Below are 19,231 nucleotides of genomic sequence, written 5' to 3'. Positions count from 1 at the left end.
GTGGGCGGTCTATACGGTCTATCCGGTAATATTGTTCGGGGGAACCACCCCCAAGTGGTGCTTACCCGACAGCCACCTCCAGCCATGGCCCCCAATGCCTTAGCTAGACCCTGCGTTACCTTGGACAGAGCAGATAATGCATTGCCAAGCCTGCACTCTCGTGGAGGGTTCTGATGAAGGATTTTCGACAGCCAAAAGAAAAAACAATGCTTTAAATACATTTAATATTAAATCCATGCTCCGAATATGGCTTAAAAAAATGAGAGACTACTGCCCTATCTTCAAACTAGGTGACATCCTCTGACGCCCGCTGATTATGCGCGGAATCGTTACATAAAAAATCAGGCATCGGACATGATAACGATTAACTAACTTATTTTAACTTAACATGTATAATTTTAAATTATTTGGATGAAGTCTGATCACAAATAGAACAAACTTTATGGGAAAGTAATATTCGTAATGTTTTAAGTCTGTTTTATTGGTGTATTTAATCAAATAAAGAAATACAAATAGAGAAATTCAAGCGAAGCGATTTCTGTGGCACCCCTGTATATGCACATATATACTTTTGCAGCAGCGTTTGCTGACGCTTTCTCGCATCTTTGCTTTCCTTATATTTCGCGTTCTAGTCAAAGCCTCGCTTAGGGCACGGGCAATCCGGCTCGCCTGCCTTTGAATAGTCTTGTTACGGCACTCACTTCTCGCAAATCGTGGAATTTATCTTCAATCTGACACATTCTTGAACCGACACCGACTTGAATCGATCAACTGACGAGGCGTGAACTCGCGCTATGGCTATTGTTCTGCAGCTATATTTTTTATCCATAATGCAAAATCCTCGACTTTTTTCTAAATATATCGCAAATAAAGCCACAGGAAAGGTACACATTTTTGTATTCCGCCAAATTCTACACAAAGCTACTGTGTGCATAATCCGCTAACTTTAAGAGTGCACCGGTAAATCAGTATTGTAAAAATATAAGTTAGATGAATTTTAAAATTCTTTAAAAACTTTGTGTGTGTATGCCAAAGCAAAATGCAACAAAGCCCATAGTGTTTTGGTGACTCAACCTTTAAACCATGCACATATCTCTTATTCATTGTTTGGTAGTATAGTTTCTTATATAGTCTTTATATATGCAAGTTAATTTATTACATTAATTTAATAGTAAATAATTTTCAATGCATTGGATATTAGCCCGAATTAATCTGCCCTACATTTTCATCACTAAATACTATTTTTTACATGGAGTTTACTGTTTGTTTTGAACCATTAGTTCCCAATCTTGTATTTTTAGTAGGGATCCTTAAATAAGATTATATAGGAAGTAGTCAAGGTCCTAGCAAACACACTTAGCCCACTCCGCTCACGCAATGCTACGGATTCCTTGATAGTTTCTTATGTAGTAGTTATATACGTTAATTTATTACATTTACTTAATAATAAATAATTTGAAATGTATTGGATTTTATGCTCTACATTTTCATCATTAAATACTATTATTTTACATGAGACTTATAAGTCCAGATACATTATCTTTGTGGCCGATAATGCCCCACAGAGACTTAAAAAGCTTGCGGTGTAAATAACAGCTGTTGTAGTACCCGATAGTTTAATAATTGTACCCATACACATAGATAAAATGAATTGGGCTAAGAATACCATGCTACTTATAATGGCAATATCAGTGCCCAAGCCTCTTACTCCTGAGCCATGTTTTGCTTGTCCATTTTCATCTAACTCAAACTGAAAACAATAATTTTATTCATATCTGATTAAAACTTATTTATGTACATACTTACCGTAGACAGATAATGGTAGTGTGCTACAAGTAAGTATGGCATGGTGAAGAGAGTAGAATACATAACACCCGCTGTCCAGCTAAATAGTATGACACTTATTTTGGCTCGAGTCAAGGCCATTAAGGCCATTCCAGTACAATAGAAACAAAGACCTCCAATGTATACAATCTTGGCCCTTAAAGAAATATATAATGAGGTGATTTTTTGTCAAAGTGCTTTATAAATGTGCAATTACCTAAATCGTTGAATAAGCTTGTCTATAACAAGGGAATAGCAAGCACATGACAGTGAATACATTGCCATTCCCCAACATCCGAAACGAATGCCCTCTTCGTAACGGATCTGAGGGTTTGAGCCTTCCGTTGCCTTTGGGTCACCATTAAATATAGCTTCGCCCACGAAATCAGTAAAATAAAGTGAGTAGCAAACATGCGCCATCCAACAAAATAGATTCGTCAGGCATACCATTCGCAAGGAGTATGGCATGTATATAATGGATAGTAAATAGTGTGACAATGATTCTATTTGTACGGAGTTTTGAGTCTGTTGTACGTTTTCCACTTCAATTTTTTCTCTTGATTGGTCTGGAATTTCCGTGAATGAAGTTTCATCAGTATCCTTCAGTGTTGAGATGTGATCTGCTGTCGTTGCAGTCGTAAGCTTAAAATAAAAAATTTCCAGCAGAAATCAATAGAAGAAGTATGAATTTACATTGCCATAGTGGACGCGAGCCCGCGTCCGTGTCATGATGTTGAACTTTATATATTGAACTACATTTATTCGAAAGCTGTACGCACAGTTTTTTGACTTCATTTATTTCAGTTTTCAAAATATATAATCTCTGAAGAAATAAACATAATTTTATGAAAATTTTGTTTGTTTTGTTCTTTTAAGCGGACACATTCTGTTCCTTGTTAGTAAATAAAATAAAATAATAAAACTTTTTTAAAATTTTTAGTGTAATGTTGCTGTAGGTGTTGCTACCACGAAAGGAAATTACCCGTTTTTGTTCAAATATACATTAAAAAAAAAATGAATTCGTTTTATATTTTCGTATTGAAACCTAGAAACGAGTTCATATTTATAATAAGGTATTTTGTTTTTTAGTTATTAAATAATTAACAATTGGTGAAAACTAGGAAGTTCAGCTAAGGTTGATATATTTAGTTAACTTGTTTGCAAAAACTTGTGCAGTTTTTTTGCTCCCAATAATTGATTAGTGACGATATTAATGGTATATTTATATATGCAAAAGATTTCACAGCATTATCCAACTGATTGCGCAAAAAAAATTTTTTTTAATTTTCTTGGTTATACATTTTTTAAATTCGTTACCAGCCTCTAAAAAATTTGTTTAAGTATAAATAAAAACATCAATATAACTATATAACCATAGATAACAAAATTATAAAGTGTCCCGTTTAAATTTCTAAAAAACATTTTTGTGCCTCAACCTAGAACATATATAAAGTCAGTCTCAACCTGTTGGAGATAAGACGTGCTACTTCCGACCTACCGTAGTGCAAACCACCAACAACAGCTCCCTCCAGCTTATCAGCAAAAAAGAAAATAAGTGCACAAAGCAGAATACACAAAAGACAAAAACCGCACACACAACAGGCACAGAAAACGTAGTTTCACGTGCCGGGCGACAGCCCAAAAAAACAATAGCAATGGACAAACCACCCGACATAGGTAGAATATCAACACACCACCAGCGACAATCTTTTTTGAGTACGGGTATACAAATCCATCGACTTTGCATGAGGAAGAAAAGTGGAATCATGTTAAACACTCGATCTGGCTACCTTTTAATCAAAACAAAAAACACTTTACAGGCAAATATCCTACTTAAACTGAAAAACATGACAGACATTGAAGTAAAAGCCACCGAACATAAGACCATAAATTCGCCCCTACATCCCAATCCTATTAAGATGCAGAAAATGCCTACGTTTTGGACACCCGACTCCAACGTCTAAGAGCCCAAAAAATCTTTGTAAGAACTGCTCCGCCAAAGTAAACACAGAGTAAAACGAGAAATGCAACAACTAAAAAAGCTGCATAAACTATAAAAACATCTCCGAAATCGACTCTAAACACAGCCCACTAGACCCAGTGGCCGAACATTTAAAAAACAACAAAAACGGGTAGCAATCAAAGTTACAGAAAAAGTAGATCAGAAATCAGCACTAAAACTACTTGTTATTGGCGAACTCCAAATAATTATAAAAATCCTTACAAGAAACACATATAAATTATACTTACTTATCACATCCCCACACCCATAAACTATACACTCATATTAAAGAACACCTCGTCTTGCCACGGAGGCGTAGCTTCTCTGACTCACAAATCACTGCAAACTCGAGAAATAATCCTTAGCGACGATTTTGACGCAGTATGCATAGAACTGAATTCAGACCTATCTCAGCCTAAATCGCCCCATACAAAGCCTTTTCACTGCAAAACCTTCGGGCCGTACTGGACACCTCACATATTCCCACCTTAACCACTGGCGACTTCAACGGTTGGCACATTTTTATATTGATGATTTTTATAAAGCTATTCACATATGAAATTTGATTTTACCTTTGAGGCAACCGATGTACATATTTAATTTAACTAACAACGCGCACTGTAATCACTGAATCCTCTTACCTGTCTTTAAAAACACTGAAAAACCACTTTTAAAATGAATAAACATGTAAATAGACGCTCAAATCAAAAAAATCACATCCGCTCGCAACAAAAGATTGCACCAAATAATCGGTTTTTCTCCCCTCATCCCTTTGAGGAGACGAAATGCGCGAGAGTAGAAGAGTTAGGGTCGAATGCAGGTAGAGAAAACTAAAAATATGAGAGAGAGGGAAATCTATTGATATCTGCTTCTCTTTCTTACGAGTCAGCTTCGATCTGCAGCAGTTGAAGCTGGTCAGAATTCCATGCTGACGTCGATGTCGCTGCCTTTGTCAACGTCGAGCCAGAACAACGACATGTCACCAACACACTTCAACACACACAACACACTAACAAACATTGACCTAACTTTCAGCAGCCCAATACTTCCAAATCGACAGCACATGGCATACACAGAAGATAATCTTTTTGGTATCTTTTACAACTCATTTCACGTAAGCCTATTTTCATTGCCGACAAAACAAATTAGCACAAATTTTCGAAACCAAAGCATAGTATCCAGCACTGCGGAGTCGAACAATTCCTGTCAAACTCCATATAAAATAAACTGTGACAGGAATGTTTCGTTTACGTATTCCTGGAGTGTGTATCCAGCAACACGAGCGGAATCCACAGATTTATATCGATAGTTGCCTATCGGGACCGTGTGTGGACTGAGAGAACAGCTGATACCCAGCTCAAGAATATATACTTTACAATTCTTCCTGAAGTGAATGGTGCAAGATGTAGGCAAAAACTGTCCGCAAAACCAAAATGAGAGATGAAAATTATTCTTTTTTGTTTTGCAACAATATATGCCTCCACCAACACAATCACTTCATCATCATTTGTTTCCTTTTTTAATTTTACAGTTGCCTCTGTTTACAAAACACAGCTGATTCATCAACCCTTTTTTAGCCATGTCCCACACCCTCACGGAAAACCTAGCAAATTCCTGGCCGCAATTTTCCGCGGTGCTGGAGACAGTCCTTAACAGAAGAATACTCCGCACAACGACAACCAAGCTCAAACATAAACAAAGAAGCGGCAACAATACACAAAATCATCCTTTCCATCGCTCAGAAGACAATACCTCAAACACACCCGACGAGAAAACTAACTGAGCAAATTAAAAAACAATCAGATGTAAGATACGTAAGTTATGCGAAAAAGAGAAGAGCTACCTCTAATAAACGCATTAAAAAAATATAAAATTTTTTGGAAATATTTTGAAATCTCTCCCAAATTTTTCTATTCGATTTTCTTTCTTGATGAAAAAAGTTTAATTTTGTCGAGTAGTGTTATCAGCCAACAGTAAGACATCTTAGTCGATTACAAACGAGGCGATCAACGTTAGTTGTCAGACGTGCGCTCCATCACCTGGAAACAAATCCCATCCATTTTGAACGTTATCTATCTTATTAATTCGTTTACGAACATCGAATCGAAAGCGAATAAAACAATCCCAGCGGCTCAAAAGTATTAAGTACAAACAAATAAACTAGATTCACATAAGGAAGATCAAGCTGCCGCCACAGAGGCATTAAATGTTCAGATGAAATTTCGAATGTCATTAGAAACTTAAAAAAAGATTCCCAAGAAAGGAAACAAAGCATAATTCCAAACCAGAAAAACGGCACTCGAGGATGCATAGAATTCCAAAGATACTAAGAGGATGATTAAGCTAATGCAGGCATTAAATGTTCATGTAGAACAAAATGTTGGTCCACAATAATATGATCGGAGCCACCAGATCACTGAGGCTTACAATAAATTGGTCAGTAAAACACAATCTGAAACAATTGTCATAGGCTTGATGTGCGTTCAGGTGATTTGATAAAATGGTTATGGACTTAAGCTCAAGATCCCCATTCGACTAGCCCAGTAGAGGGGAGATAGGACATGAAACCCTACCTGATACTATAAAAAGAGGTGTAAGGAGCATTACCAAAAACCAGCCCCATCAAGCAATAGTCACGTGCAGCTTCTACGCATCAGCACTTTAAAGTTTGATATACTAAACATACTAAATTGATCCCAGTTCTATGACCTGTTCTCATATATGATTCATGAAAAAAACATGCCCACAGTACGAAAGAAATGGTATATAAATACAACCGTAACTAAAGAAGCAGCAAGATTAAACCAACAAAGCGATCTAAAAGAAGATAACTATGATAACTATGTATTGTAAGGATGTTTTCTCAGGCCGGGGTACAGCCTCTCAGTCTGCCCAGGGCTCGATCCTAATACAGCCTATTTGTATTTTTGGGACCTAGAGATTGGAATGAGTGGCGAGGGAAAAGTGCGGCGCTCCGCGCGTGGGATCGGAACGGGGCCCTTGCAGCCAGGCACGGGAAGGGAATGCTCGGGGGGAATGGGGAACCCAGTTTCGGGGGGTGCCGTGCGTGCCCGCGTACACACCTTTCAACTGGTCCTCCGGGGGGAAAAAGGCGAGGTTTTCTACGGGGAAGGTGCTACGGGAAGGGGGAGGGGCGGACCACAGTCACCGTGCGTTGACCGCGTACCGATGCTATGGCCCGTCTCCCCAAGGATAGTGGTGGAGAGATGGAAGGGTACAGTTTGGTGGCAGCCGATACAATAACCAAGAGCGTTTTATATATATTCTTTATTATATCAGTGGTTGGGTCCCTACCTATTGCACCGTCTCTTTCTCTCCCTACACACCCACGTAAGTGAGCCGGTTTACCCGTCCTCTTTTCGCCTGGTTTGGTGTTATTTCGCTGATTCTCGGTGGCCTCCGTGTTGGGGAGATCTTCAGCGGGCAGGATTCCGTCGGTGTCGTTGGCTGGGTCCTGTGTTGTTGTCGTTGTTGCAAATCCTGGGGGCGGGGGTCACGGCGATCGCACTAAGTCTGGACCCTGCTCTGGAACTGAACTGCTCGCTTCTGACACCATTTTTCGACTCCCGGCTCGCATCTTTTTTGACGCGTGCCAAGCCGCATGATCCGGCCTGTGCCGATAATTCTGCCCGGCCCTCGGCCACTTTGTAGCTTAGCTGCCGAACGCTGAGCCGATCGTCGATTCTCTCTTGCGTTGCGGCGCTGCTCCTCTCTCGGCTGCTGTGGGCTGGCTTGGGGTGATTTTCGGCTTTGCCCTAGAATTGCGTCGTTGGCTCTGCCGCTCATATTTCTGACGCGTGCCAGTTATGCTTGGCTAGGGCTCTCTTCTCCCGACGGCCAGCTCCGTTCTCTTTGCTTAGGCCCGCCTATCGCTCTCTTAAGCGTATCCTCCCTTTTCGTTCGCTCGGTGTTTCTCTTTCGTGTTCTTGGTACTGGTTCTTGGTTCCTACTGCTGTTTCCTGGTTCTGGGTGCTGGTTCTCGGTTCTTGCTGCTGGTTCCCGGTTCTGGGTGCTGGTTCTGGGTGCTGGTTCTTGGTTCTTAGTGATGGTACCTGACTGCTCCCCAGAAGTCATCGGTCCCACTAACCAACGTTTAGTTTAGTTTACTTATTATATATTTCGGTTAATACTAGATAATGGTACTTATGCTAGGAAAGAAATAGTGGGTAATGAATAATATAAAAAAAAAAGAATATAAGAAATAATAACAAAAAAAACAAAAGTCTTGGCAGTTCCGTTTGCCGGCGCTGGCTCCTAGTTCCCCTGCCCTGTCGTTGTGTAGGAGTATCTCCTTCAACTCCCTTCCACCTATTTCGGGGGCGGGACGAAATAAAAATCTCTTTCCGCTGGTTGATGGAACCGCTTGAACCGCATCGAGTGTGGGGAGTTCCTCGTACGCGGCCATGAGGCCGTCCGCTAATTCCTCGTCCAACTCCAGTGACGTGTCCCCCTCGTCTGCCGACGCGCTAAGGCCTGGGGCGTCGGTCTCCTCGGTCTCGTCATCATCGCTGATGATGACGGGCTCCGTTGACTGGGCTCTGGTGGGCTCTTCGGGGGCCTCAGGCTCCGGTGTCGGCGTGTCCCATCGCCGTCGATCTCCTCGAGGCTCGGGGGATGCCGTGCCTGACCGAGGCTCGCTGCTCAGCGGTTCTGGTGACTGCCCTCCCGTTGGGGAGAAGGAAGGTGTCCGTGGCTCGTAGCTCGCCTGGGACGATGATTCGCCCTCGCTGACTCCGGATTCCCGTTCCTCCAACTGGCTGCTCAGAACCTCCGGCTCCTCGCTTTCGTCCTTCGATCCTTCCGCCTCGCTGCTCAGCACTTCTGGCTCCTCTTCGCTGTCGTCCTCCGACCCTTCCGCCTCGCTGCTGGTTTCATGTTCGCCGCCCGCTTCGGCCCGTTCGCGGTTGCGCGCGTCCTGTACGGCCTGGAAAGCTTGGACGGCCTTCATCCAAGGAGTCCCTGGAGCTTCGGTCGTGTTCTGAGCCCCGGCCTTCGCGGTTGTCAGATCCAACGGCGCAGACTGTGGTGGCTCGGAGTTGCTGCTGTCCCTCAGGAGCGGGTCTTGTGGAGCCAGCCACGAGCCGTACTCGGGCTTGCTCCCACCGCTGGACCGCGACACAGGCGTCTCCCTCCGTGAAGCCTTCGTCCGCGTCACTAAGGTCCTCGCCCATTCGACGTAGGAAGTCGTGGAGTTCCATCCGCCGGACGTATTCGGCGAAAGGCGGGGGTGATGCCAGGCGAGGTGGGCCGCCGTCTATCCTCAGGCTCTCTACGGCATCGGGCCAGATGCAGACCGAGGCCACTAGTGACATGGCCGGGGCGTTGTCGTTCTCGGGTTGACGTGCTGGAAGAGTATCTCCGGCAGCGGTGCGCAGGTGCATTCTTGCCGCGTGGGAGGTTGAGGGTCCGTCGAGGTATCGGTCGGCGTAGCCCATATCGACCCGGGGCATGAGGGGTATCCGCGAGACTCCCGCTGGACTCGTCAGGTGTTGTGGTGTGGACGGGGCATCCATGACGGCGGTTCCTGGTACCCAGGACATGTCGGTGTCGTCGTCTACCAGTACTTGTGGCGTCATGGGCCTGTCCAGGGTGTCTCCTTCGGAGGATCCATCCTCGGATTGGGTATGCTGCGGACGTGGTGCTGCCAGTGACGAAGCGCGGTTAGGATGTCGCATCCTGTGCTTCTAGGATCGGCTCGTCGGCCACCTCTTCTGCGTTAATGGTCGTATTCCTATGGGGAGGAATCTGGGGTTTTAGAACCTGTCTGACTTAATTAATGTTCCCCTGCCCTGCCTGACGGTGCGATTTACATTGTACGAATTTTGCTTAAAACTAATCCCATAAGGGGTTATATCTATCTTACTGCGTCGATGTTTGCTGTTGCCCCTGCCGGGACATTATGACATTATGACAGCGCACTGCCATAAGTGGCCCTCATGAACCCGCGTTGCGCTGCTGCTCTTCGCCAGGGTCTTCCTCGTCGGTGTTGTCTTTGTGGTCATCACTGTTGTCGTGGAAAGCCTTGAGGTCGGCCAGTCCAGCGGTCCTTCGCTGTCGCCCTTGTTGTTGCTGAAGTCGCACTATCGTGGGGGAGAGAAATTTAATTACCCTATACGGCCCTTCGTATTTGGGTGCCAGCTTTGCGGCGAAGTTGTCTGCTGCCTTAGACAGGTGGTGCTGGCGCAATAGGACCAAAGATCCTATCGTGGGTCGCCACTCGCGTCGTCGGAGATTGTACGTTTTCTTCTGCTCGTGGGAGGCCCGTTGCGTGTTCTGGCGTACCACTTTGAAGATGTCCCTAAGTCGGTCGACTTTCTCTTGTGGGCCTTCGCTGGTTTCTCCTAACCCTGGGGTGGCTTCCTCGTAGAGAGCCCCGGGTAATCTTGGCTCTCGGCCGAGTACGATGAGCGCGGGGCTGAATCCTGTTGTGTCGGAGACGCTGCTGTTGATGGCCAGGCTGAGCTCTGGGAGGAGGTCGTCCCATGTCCGCTGGTCCCCGTCGATGTATTGGGCGATCATGGTTTTGATTGTCCTATTGGCCCGCTCAGTTGGGTTTTACTGAGGTGTGTATGGAGTATGCTCCAATTCCATGCCGGCGAGTTTACAGAAATCCCTGAAGGAGCGGCTGGTGAATTGTGTCCCGTTGTCGCAGACGAACCTTCTGGGGACTCCGAAGCGACTCAGGATTCGTTCCCGGAACGCCTTTTCCAGCCGTGCCGTGGTGGCTTTGCGCAGGGGCACCAGTTCCACCCATTTGCTGAACGCGTCGAAGAATACTAGCAACATCGTGTTGCCGTGCTTCGAACGGGGAAGTGGCCGACGAAGTCCGCGCATAAGACATCCAGTGGTCCCTGGGCCTGCCGGGTATGCATATGCCCGGCTGGTTTTTGTTGGCTCACCTTGAATTGCTGGGAGCTGGCACATCTTTGGACATATCGGGCTACATCTCGATAGAGTCCAGGCCAGTAATACCGTTGGGTCACTCGGTTCGCCGTCTTCCGAATTCCCAGGTGTCCTGCTGTCGGGTGGTCGTGGCACTCCTCTAACACGCGTCGGCGGTGATCCTTGGCGACGCATAGTTTCCACTGAATCGCGTCCTCCTCGATTGATCGGTTGCTCGCTTGTTTGTACAGTTGGTTATTTTCCATGATGAATTCGGGGTGATCCTGGATCCGTTTGTATAGTCTTTGCAGCCAGGGGCAGGTGTTTCTTTCCTCTTCCGTGCGCTGCAAAGTTTCCAAGGGTTGTCGCGAGAGTGCATCGGCCACGATGTTCTGACTTCCACGACGGTAATGTATGTCAAACCGATATTGTTGGAGCTCCAATGCCCAGCGAGCGATCCTACCAGTCGGGTTGTCGATCGAGTTCAACCATTTCAGCGCGAGATGGTCCGTGATCACGTCGAAATGGTAGCCTTCCAAAAAGCACCGTAGCTTCCGAATTGCCCAAACGATAGCGAGACACTCTTTTTTGGTGGCCGAGTAGTTCTCTTCGGCCTTGAGTAGTCGGCGGCTGGCGTAGGCGATGACACGTTCCTCTCCTGCTATTTGCTGCGTCAGCACGGCTCCGAGGCCGTATGCACTGGCGTCCGTTTGGAGTACGAGCCTGAGTTAATTTCTCCTTGAGTGCTTCGAACGCCTGTTGTTGGTCCTCTGTCCAGGCCCACTTTTGGTTCTTCTTGAGAAGGCTCGTCATCGGCTGGACCATCGTAGCGAAGTTGGGGACAAAGCGGCGATACCACGATGCCATCCCGATGCAACGTCGTAGCTCCTCTAGGTTGCTGGGTGGTGCCAGTTTCCTGACGGCGATGACCTTGTCTGGATCCGTGTGTATTCCTTGCTCACTGATGACGTGTCCGAGGTAGACCAGGCTTTTCCTAAAGAAACTGCACTTGTTTCTATTCAGCCGTAGGTTGGCTTCTCGCAATCTCCTGAAGACTTCTCGAAGGTTCTCGACGTGTTCCTCTAGCGTGGCTCCGATGATGATGATGTCGTCCAAATACGCAAAAGCATATGGCTCCATGGCGGTTCCAATGACGCTATCTAGCGCTCGTTGAAAAGTCGCCGGCGCTGAGTGCAGGCCGAAAGGCATGACTTTCCAATGGAACAGTCCTCTGCCCGGGACGGTGAACGCTGTCGCCTCTCTGCTATCCTTGGCCACTGGGATTTGCCAATACCCATTCTTGAGATCCAGTGTTGATATGTAGCGGGCATAACGGAGTCTCTCGAGAATGTGATTGATCCGGGGGAGCGGATAGGCGTCGGGCACAGATCGCGCATTCAGTTGCCGATAATCCACGCACATCCGCATCTCTCCTGTCTTCTTCCCCACTAACACAATCGGCGCGCTGTGTGGGCTCTTGGATGGCTCGATTCGTCCGTCTTGTAACAGCTCGGTTACCTGGGAATCGATGATTCTTTGCATGGCAGGGTTTTTCGGGAAGTAACGCTACTTCACAGGTTTGTCATCCCTCATGGTGATGGTGTGCTCTGCGATGTGGGAGATTCCGCTTAGTCCCTCAAATTTGGCCAATTCTTCCTCCAGAAATTTGGCTGCCAAGGGCGTGGGAGGTGGTTCCGGGTCTTGGGCTGGTTGCCAAGGAGAGAGGTCCTCCAATTCCATGGCGGTGGCGGCCGCCAATACCGCTCTGTCGTAGTCCTTGTCAGCTGTACGAAACGGGTTCCGTTCTCGAGCTGTTCTAGAGTCGGCCCGTGGTTCCAGCTGGTAGTCCGTCGTCCTTTTCTGGCTGGAGTCGTCCCGTGGTGTCGGGGTGCTGCATTCACTTATTGGGTTGCTTGGTCTGATGACCCCTCGCTTGTTAGTCGCGGCTCAATGTAATTTCAGACATGGGGCCGCGTTCTTTCGTTCCAGGTGAGTCGTAGCTGTTGTACCCGTTGTACTTGAAGGCGACTCTCGGTTCGTCTGGCTGGCCCTGGATTGATCCAGCGGAGCCACAGGCATCTGGGCCGAAGTCACTTGGTCCTGGCGATGCTTTGAAGGCGACTCTCGGTTCGTCTGACTGGCCCTGGGTTTATCCAGCGGAGCCACAGTCATCTGGGCCGAAGTCCCTTGGTCCTGGCGATGCTTTGAAGGCGACCTTCGGTTCGTCTGGCTGGCCCTGGAATGATCCAGCGGAGCCACAGCCATCTGGGCCGAAGTCCCTTGGTCCTGGCGATGCTTTGAAGGCGACGCTCGGTTTGTCTGGCTGGCCCTGGATTGATCCAGCGGAGCCACAGCCATCTGGGCCGAAGTCCCTTGGTCCTGGCGATGCTTTGAAGACGACCCTCGGTTTGTCTGACTGGCCCTGGATTGATCCAGCGGAGCCACAGCCATCTGGGCCGAAGTCCCTTGGTCCTGGCGATGCTTTGCAGGCGTGCTACGAATGAGGGAACTGTCCATGGTTGGACCCATCGGTGTCGCAGCTTTCCTTGTCGTAATCGGGCTTGGGTCCGGTTTGGGTGTCGAATCTGTTGTCCTGCTTTGGTTGTCGTGTCCTGCTTGGCTATGGCTGTTCATTTGGTTGGTGCCCAGTGTTGTGGGCAAGGGCGTTTGAGTGGTGGTCAGGCCGTCGTTCATGACTATTGGGTCGGCAAACGTCACCGTTCTTGGACCCAGTGACGCCGTGATTTCTGGTGTGTTCTCAGGAGGGTGTTGGCGCCGCTTGAGTTGCAGATACGCTCGTCCACAGTGGATCCTTGCATGGCTTCAGGAGATACCACACAGAAAGTCAAGCCCCAGAATGATGTCATCCAGTACGGTGGGTAACACTAAGAGAGATACCTGTGTTTCCTGCTGGTCGAGGCGCACCGTTGCTGCTACTGACTGTGTGATCTCCTTCCTTGAGTGGTCGGCTAGGCTGATCCTGGTTCTCACTGCTCGTTGGTTTTCTGCCGTTCCTATCTCGTCCGCTATCCGCCGGCTAATGAAAGACCGGGTGGCCCCTGTGTCGAGTGTGGCTGAGCAAGCCCTTCCATTGATGGTCACCAGAGCCACGATCCTCCCTCCTGCCATGCTTAGTGGGTGGATGTCCCCGGATCTTGGGTGTGCGTCTCCGCCCGTGTCCCAGTGGGGCGGAGACCCGACTCGTTTCCCGACTCGAGCTTTCGGCAGCAATTGATAGTCCTGATTCCTCGGCGGCCGCATTCCCAACAGAATAGCTTCTGTTGATTGTGGCAGTCGCTACGAAAATGTCCATCTTCTCCGCACTTCCGGCAGGCCCGTCGCACGTCGACTGGTCCCTCCTCATTCCTGCCGTTTCCCTAGATGGGCGGCCTCTGACCTTCCGGATGCCTCGTGGTTTGCACCCCGTTGGTTTGTGGCCCCTTGGCCTCTGTGTGAGGCCCGCTGTAGGTACGTCGGTGTAGATACGCTGGTGCGCGATGGGCCGCGGTCCCTGGCGGTCTCATATGCCGAGATGAGCTGAGTTAATTCCGTCAGCGAGTGGAAGTCTTGCCTGCGAGTATACATTTGATACTCTGGTCGGAGATTCTCGTAAATCCGGTCCAATTCTTGTTCTCGAGTGTACTGAGCCCGCTGCATCATCAGTCGTAGCTCGATCAGGTAGTCTCGGAAGGACTCCTTGGGCCTCTGTTCACGGCTCCGGATGGTGTCCTCTAAGCGTTGGAAGTATCGGGGCGGCAAGAAAAACTCCAAGAATTCCTTCCGGAAATCTGTCCAGTTCTGGCCTTGCATCTGAAAGGTTCGAAACCACCCCTCGGCCTTACCTGTCAAGAGACCGGATACGGCTCGTGGCAGTTGCTCCGGGCTTCCTCCGTACGACTCGACCCGCTCCTCTAGTCGTTCGATGAATGCCAGAGGGTCCGTATGGCCATTGAACGTGAGCCCCCATTTCCTGAGCTTGTCTGCCAGCAGGGAAGACGAGACCTCGCCTCCTGAGTGGGGGGCCCGTTGTCCCTGAGACAGACCAGGTTGGTAGTGGCTGTCGACGATTGATGGCTGACTCCTGGTGGGGCGTGGCCCGGTGGTGCTAGGTCCTGGCCTTCGAGGCATACTGCATGGTTCAGCCACGGCCATTTGGGTTGGCTCCTGTCGGTTGGGCTGCTGGTGGTTACCCTGGCCAGCCTGTGGCTCAGCGGTCGTGTCACGGGGTCCAGCGGCACTGATCCCCAATCCTCGGCTCGTGCTGGGCAACTCGGGGAGTACCCATTGTGGCAGTTCCAGAATTGGGCCTTTCTGGAGGTTTCCGTCGGTGGGCGGTGGCTCGGAGGCCTCCGTTCGTTGTCCTGAGGGTCATGGGGCGACCTGGAGATTTGGGCCCGGCCTGTCGGGTCGTGTTGGCTGGTTCAGGGATCACCAATAAGAGCTGCTTCCTATCCCGGCCTCCTTCCTCCTTTGCTCGCGTCTCTGGTCCTGGAGACGTTGCGGGGCTTCGTGGGTCCCTGGGACTGGGGATATTGCCGAAGTGGGTGTCCAACTCAGCTATCCTTGCCTGAATTTCCTCCGAGTGGCCGCCGCGTGAAATAAATCCGGCGATCCGGCTTCGGAGCTCATCCACCGTTCCGGCAGCCTCGAGTCCAAACTCTTGGGCCAATCCTTGTAGCTCGTCCTTCCGACGGTAGGATATCCAGCGCGAGCCCATGTTTCCCCTTTGAGGTCGTAGCGGGCAGGCTAGATGGCTTGGTGCGGGAGAATAAGTACTCCTTCTGGACACGGGTGCACGGCACAGTGCTAGGAATTGGTGGTCCTTGGCAAGGGCTATGGGCACAGCACTAGGGATCGGTGCACTTTGGCACGAGACGCGGCGCGTTACCAAACGGTTGGTACAAGGCGGGTGATCCTGCGGAAGGATGCTTGGTTTGGCACTAAGGACTTTTGATCCTTTGTCAGGATTCGCGGCGCGGTACTAGGTGATTGATCCTGCGGAAGGATGTTTGGTTTGGCACTAAAGGATTTATGAACAGGGCTTTTGTTTGTTAGAGTCTTTTCCGTTGGAAGCTAGAGCTTTTATTTTGTTCACTGTTCACATCGAGGGCTAGAACTCCACTCTCTCTTTCCTGGGCTTGGGCGCTGCCTTATATTGTTCTATCTATTGTTCTATTGTTCTATCTATTGTTGATCCGCGCGTGGCTATGCTGCGACCGCGTGGTTGCGTTGTTGCCGAACTTCTCGGCGTCACCTGCTGTCTCTTTCTCGCCTGTGCGCCAATGTGTTTTCGGGCGCCGCTGCTGCTACGGCCGACCGCGAAACGTGGTTGCGCGGTTGCCGTCGTCCCACGAGGTATAAGGGGCTGGGTCTGTGATCTTGGCTTTGGGTGTGGGTGACTCTCTGAGGCTGATCTACGCTGTACTGGTGTTCATACCACTTATCGCTGGTTGCTCCTACAATGCCTTGCCCTATTTTTCGCAAATTTCTTCTCTAAAAGTCCCTGCTCGGGCGCCATCTGTAAGGATGTTTTCTCAGGCCGGGGTACAGCCTCTCAGTCTGCCCATGGCCCGATCCTAATACAGCCTATTTGTATTTTTGGGACCTAGAGATTGGAATGAGTGGCGAGGGAAAAGTGCGGCGCTCCGCGCGTGGGATCGGAACGGGGCCCTTGCAGCCAGGCACGGGAAGGGAATGCTCGGGGGGAATGGGGAATCCAGTTTCGGGGGGTGCCGTGCGTGCCCGCGTACACACCTTTCAACTGGTCCTCCGGGGGGAAAAAGGCGAGGTTTTCTACGGGGAAGGTGCTACGGGAAGGGGGAGGGGCGGACCACAGTCACCGTGCGTTGACCGCGTACCGATGCTATGGCCCGTCTCCCCAAGGATAGTGGTGAAGAGATGGAAGGGTACAGTTTGGTGGCAGCCGATACAATAACCAATAGCGTTTTATATATATTCTTTATTATATCCGTGGTTGGGTCCCTACCTATCGCACCGTCTCTTTCTCTCCCTACACACCCACGTAAGTGAGCCGGCTTACCTGTCCTCTTTTCGCCTGGTTTGGTGTTATTTCGCTGATTCTCGGTGGCCTCCGTGTTGGGGAGATCTTCAGCGGGCAGGATTCCGTCGGTGTCGTTGGCTGGGTCCTGTGTTGTTGTCGTTGTTGCAAATCCTGGGGGCGGGGGTCACGGCGATCGCACTAAGTCTGGACCCTGCTCTGGAACTGAACTGCTCGCTTCTGACACCATTTTTCGACTCCCGGCTCCCATCTTTTTTGACGCGTGCCAAGCCGCATGATCCGGCCTGTGCCGGTAATTCTGCCCGGCCCTCGGCCACTTTGTAGCTTAGCTGCCGAACGCTGAGCCGATCGTCGATTCTCTCTTGCGTTGCGGCGCTGCTCCTCTCTCGGCTGCTGTGGGCTGGTTTGGGGTGATTTTCGGCTTTGCCCTAGAATTGCGTCGTTGGCTCTGCCGCTCATATTTCTGACGCGTGCCAGTTATGCTTGGCTAGGGCTCTCTTCTCCCGACGGCCAGCTCCGTTCTCTTTGCTTAGGCCCGCCTATCGCTCTCTTAAGCGTATCCTCCCTTTTCGTTCGCTCGGTGTTTCTCTTTCGTGTTCTTGGTACTGGTTCTTGGTTCCTACTGCTGTTTCCTGGTTCTGGGTGCTGGTTCTCGGTTCTTGCTGCTGGTTCCCGGTTCTGGGTGCTGGTTCTGGGTGCTGGTTCTTGGTTCTTAGTGATGGTACCTGACTGCTCCCCAGAAGTCATCGGTCCCACTAACCAACGTTTAGTTTAGTTTACTTATTATATATTTCGGATAATACTAGATAATGGTACTTATGCTAGGAAAGAAATAGTGGGTAATGAATAATATAAAAAAAAAAGAATATAAGAAATAATAACAAAAAAACAAAAGTCTTGGCAGTTCCGTTTGCCGGCGCTGGCTCCTAGTTCCCCTGCCCTGTCGTTGTGTAGGAGTCTACTCCTTCACAGTATATACATACATAAAAATATCCCAGAGATGTCGCTAGCACGGTATTGAACCGCTTCACAAAACAATCAATGACGAACCCATGTAATTAAAAGAGTTGTACATGTCGGAGATGTATAATGAAGATGTATGAAAACTGATGAAAATGTAAACAGAAATGTATAGAGTTAAGAAACTATGTCAATAAAGGAGAACAGAAACTACGCAGTAATTAATCCGTTGTTCCTTCTATTCACATTGTTGCTGAGAGCGAGGTTTGAGAACGAGAGAGAGAGTCGTCTCAGCCGAGTGTGGCGCGGTTGTGTGTACGATGCCTCTGAGAGAGAGGAGGATCAAAAGGGAATTGCTAAAGAGAGCAATTGGATGATGCAATACGGTGTTGTGCATTGCGTAAGCGAAAAGAAGAAAACGAGAAGAGGAGTTTTCAGTTTGGTCACAGAATTGAAGGAGAGAACACATAGCCGCGACTCACTGCGCTCAAGTGCTACAATGCAGGAGGAAGAGCACCCAGATTTCCTGCCCCCGACATACATAACGCCGATATAATACCTTATATCACTAAAGGGATTGGGCATCAATATATCAACATGTGATCCAATATTGATTGCCATCAGAAACAGGATGTCACAAACAACGAGCAATCATTGGGAAGCTCAATGGACAAACAGGAGTTGGACATATACCGACATGTAAAGAGCGCCCTAATTATGCTCTAATTATGTAAGCAAGAAGGAATGGCAGAGCTTGTTTATAATAAATAGGATGATTTAGCTGCTGATTCTAGCTGCTGGTACGAACATATTCTTTCCGTTGGAAGCTAGTCTTTCAACTGACTCTTTCAGGGGCAGCAAACACATCCTAGTAACGGCCGTTCTGATGGTTCCTGAGGCCGTCTTCAAATCAGCTACGCGGCATACTCCTTGCCCTTGACGACATGGACCACTTTAGACAGTGGACAACGCATTGGTGGAAAATTCTCTTCCTTCACCAGAATAACATCGTTCACGCAGAGGTTTTTTTGCAGACGCACTTCACTTCGAGCGGTCTTGCATCAGAGTTAGATACTCTTCGTGACAACGCCTCCAGAATGTCTACTGCAGTTGAGTGATCCGCTGCCGACCATCCAGACGATTGTAATTGAGCTTCGTTAGGTCAGGCACGAGAATTGTCTCATGCGGGCCTCCCAAAAGCAGATGAAGAGGCGTCAAAACATAAAAGTCATCAAGATTTTCTGAAAGATTTTTCTAACGATTGCCGTGATCTCCCAGATCAAGGTACGCAGCTCGTAGAAGATAAGGACGGATGGCCCAACTGAGCGGCCATATGATACACTGAAGATAATTGTCAGTTAATGACACCCTTACGCAGCGCTACAGTTAAAAAATTTCCCCTAGTGAGAGCGACGGGACATGTGCGGAAAGGGATCAGTATGTTAAACAATGCTGGCTGAATAACAGGGCCTGTCATCACCACATCATTTAATAAAAATCCAGTTGATGTAGCTGCAGAGCCA

The 19,231-nt window shown here is 48.5% G+C and overlaps 1 protein-coding gene across 5 annotated transcripts in view; it reads right to left on the bottom strand.

Moving 5' to 3' along the window:
* Positions 1-228: 228 nt before the first annotated feature.
* Positions 229-19,231, bottom strand: part of LOC111081473 (proton-associated sugar transporter A) — a 235,664-nt gene continuing 216,661 nt past the window's right edge. For 2 of the 5 annotated variants that reach the window (XM_041594720.1, XM_041594721.1), the window contains 3 exons: positions 2,042-2,466; positions 1,807-1,981; positions 229-1,750 (listed from right to left, as the gene is read on the bottom strand). In XM_041594720.1, coding sequence (XP_041450654.1) covers positions 1,520-1,750; positions 1,807-1,981; positions 2,042-2,466 — 831 coding nt within the window. In that variant the 3' untranslated portion in view covers positions 229-1,519. The remainder of the gene's footprint in view (positions 1,751-1,806; positions 1,982-2,041; positions 2,467-19,231) is intronic. The other 3 variants (XM_041594722.1, XM_041594719.1, XM_041594718.1) reach the window with 3 other exon arrangements.

Source organism: Drosophila obscura, unplaced genomic scaffold, assembly GCF_018151105.1.
Source record: "Drosophila obscura isolate BZ-5 IFL unplaced genomic scaffold, ASM1815110v1 contig_36, whole genome shotgun sequence".
NCBI lineage: Eukaryota > Metazoa > Arthropoda > Insecta > Diptera > Drosophilidae > Drosophila > Drosophila obscura.
This window is presented reverse-complemented; position numbering and strand designations above follow the sequence as displayed.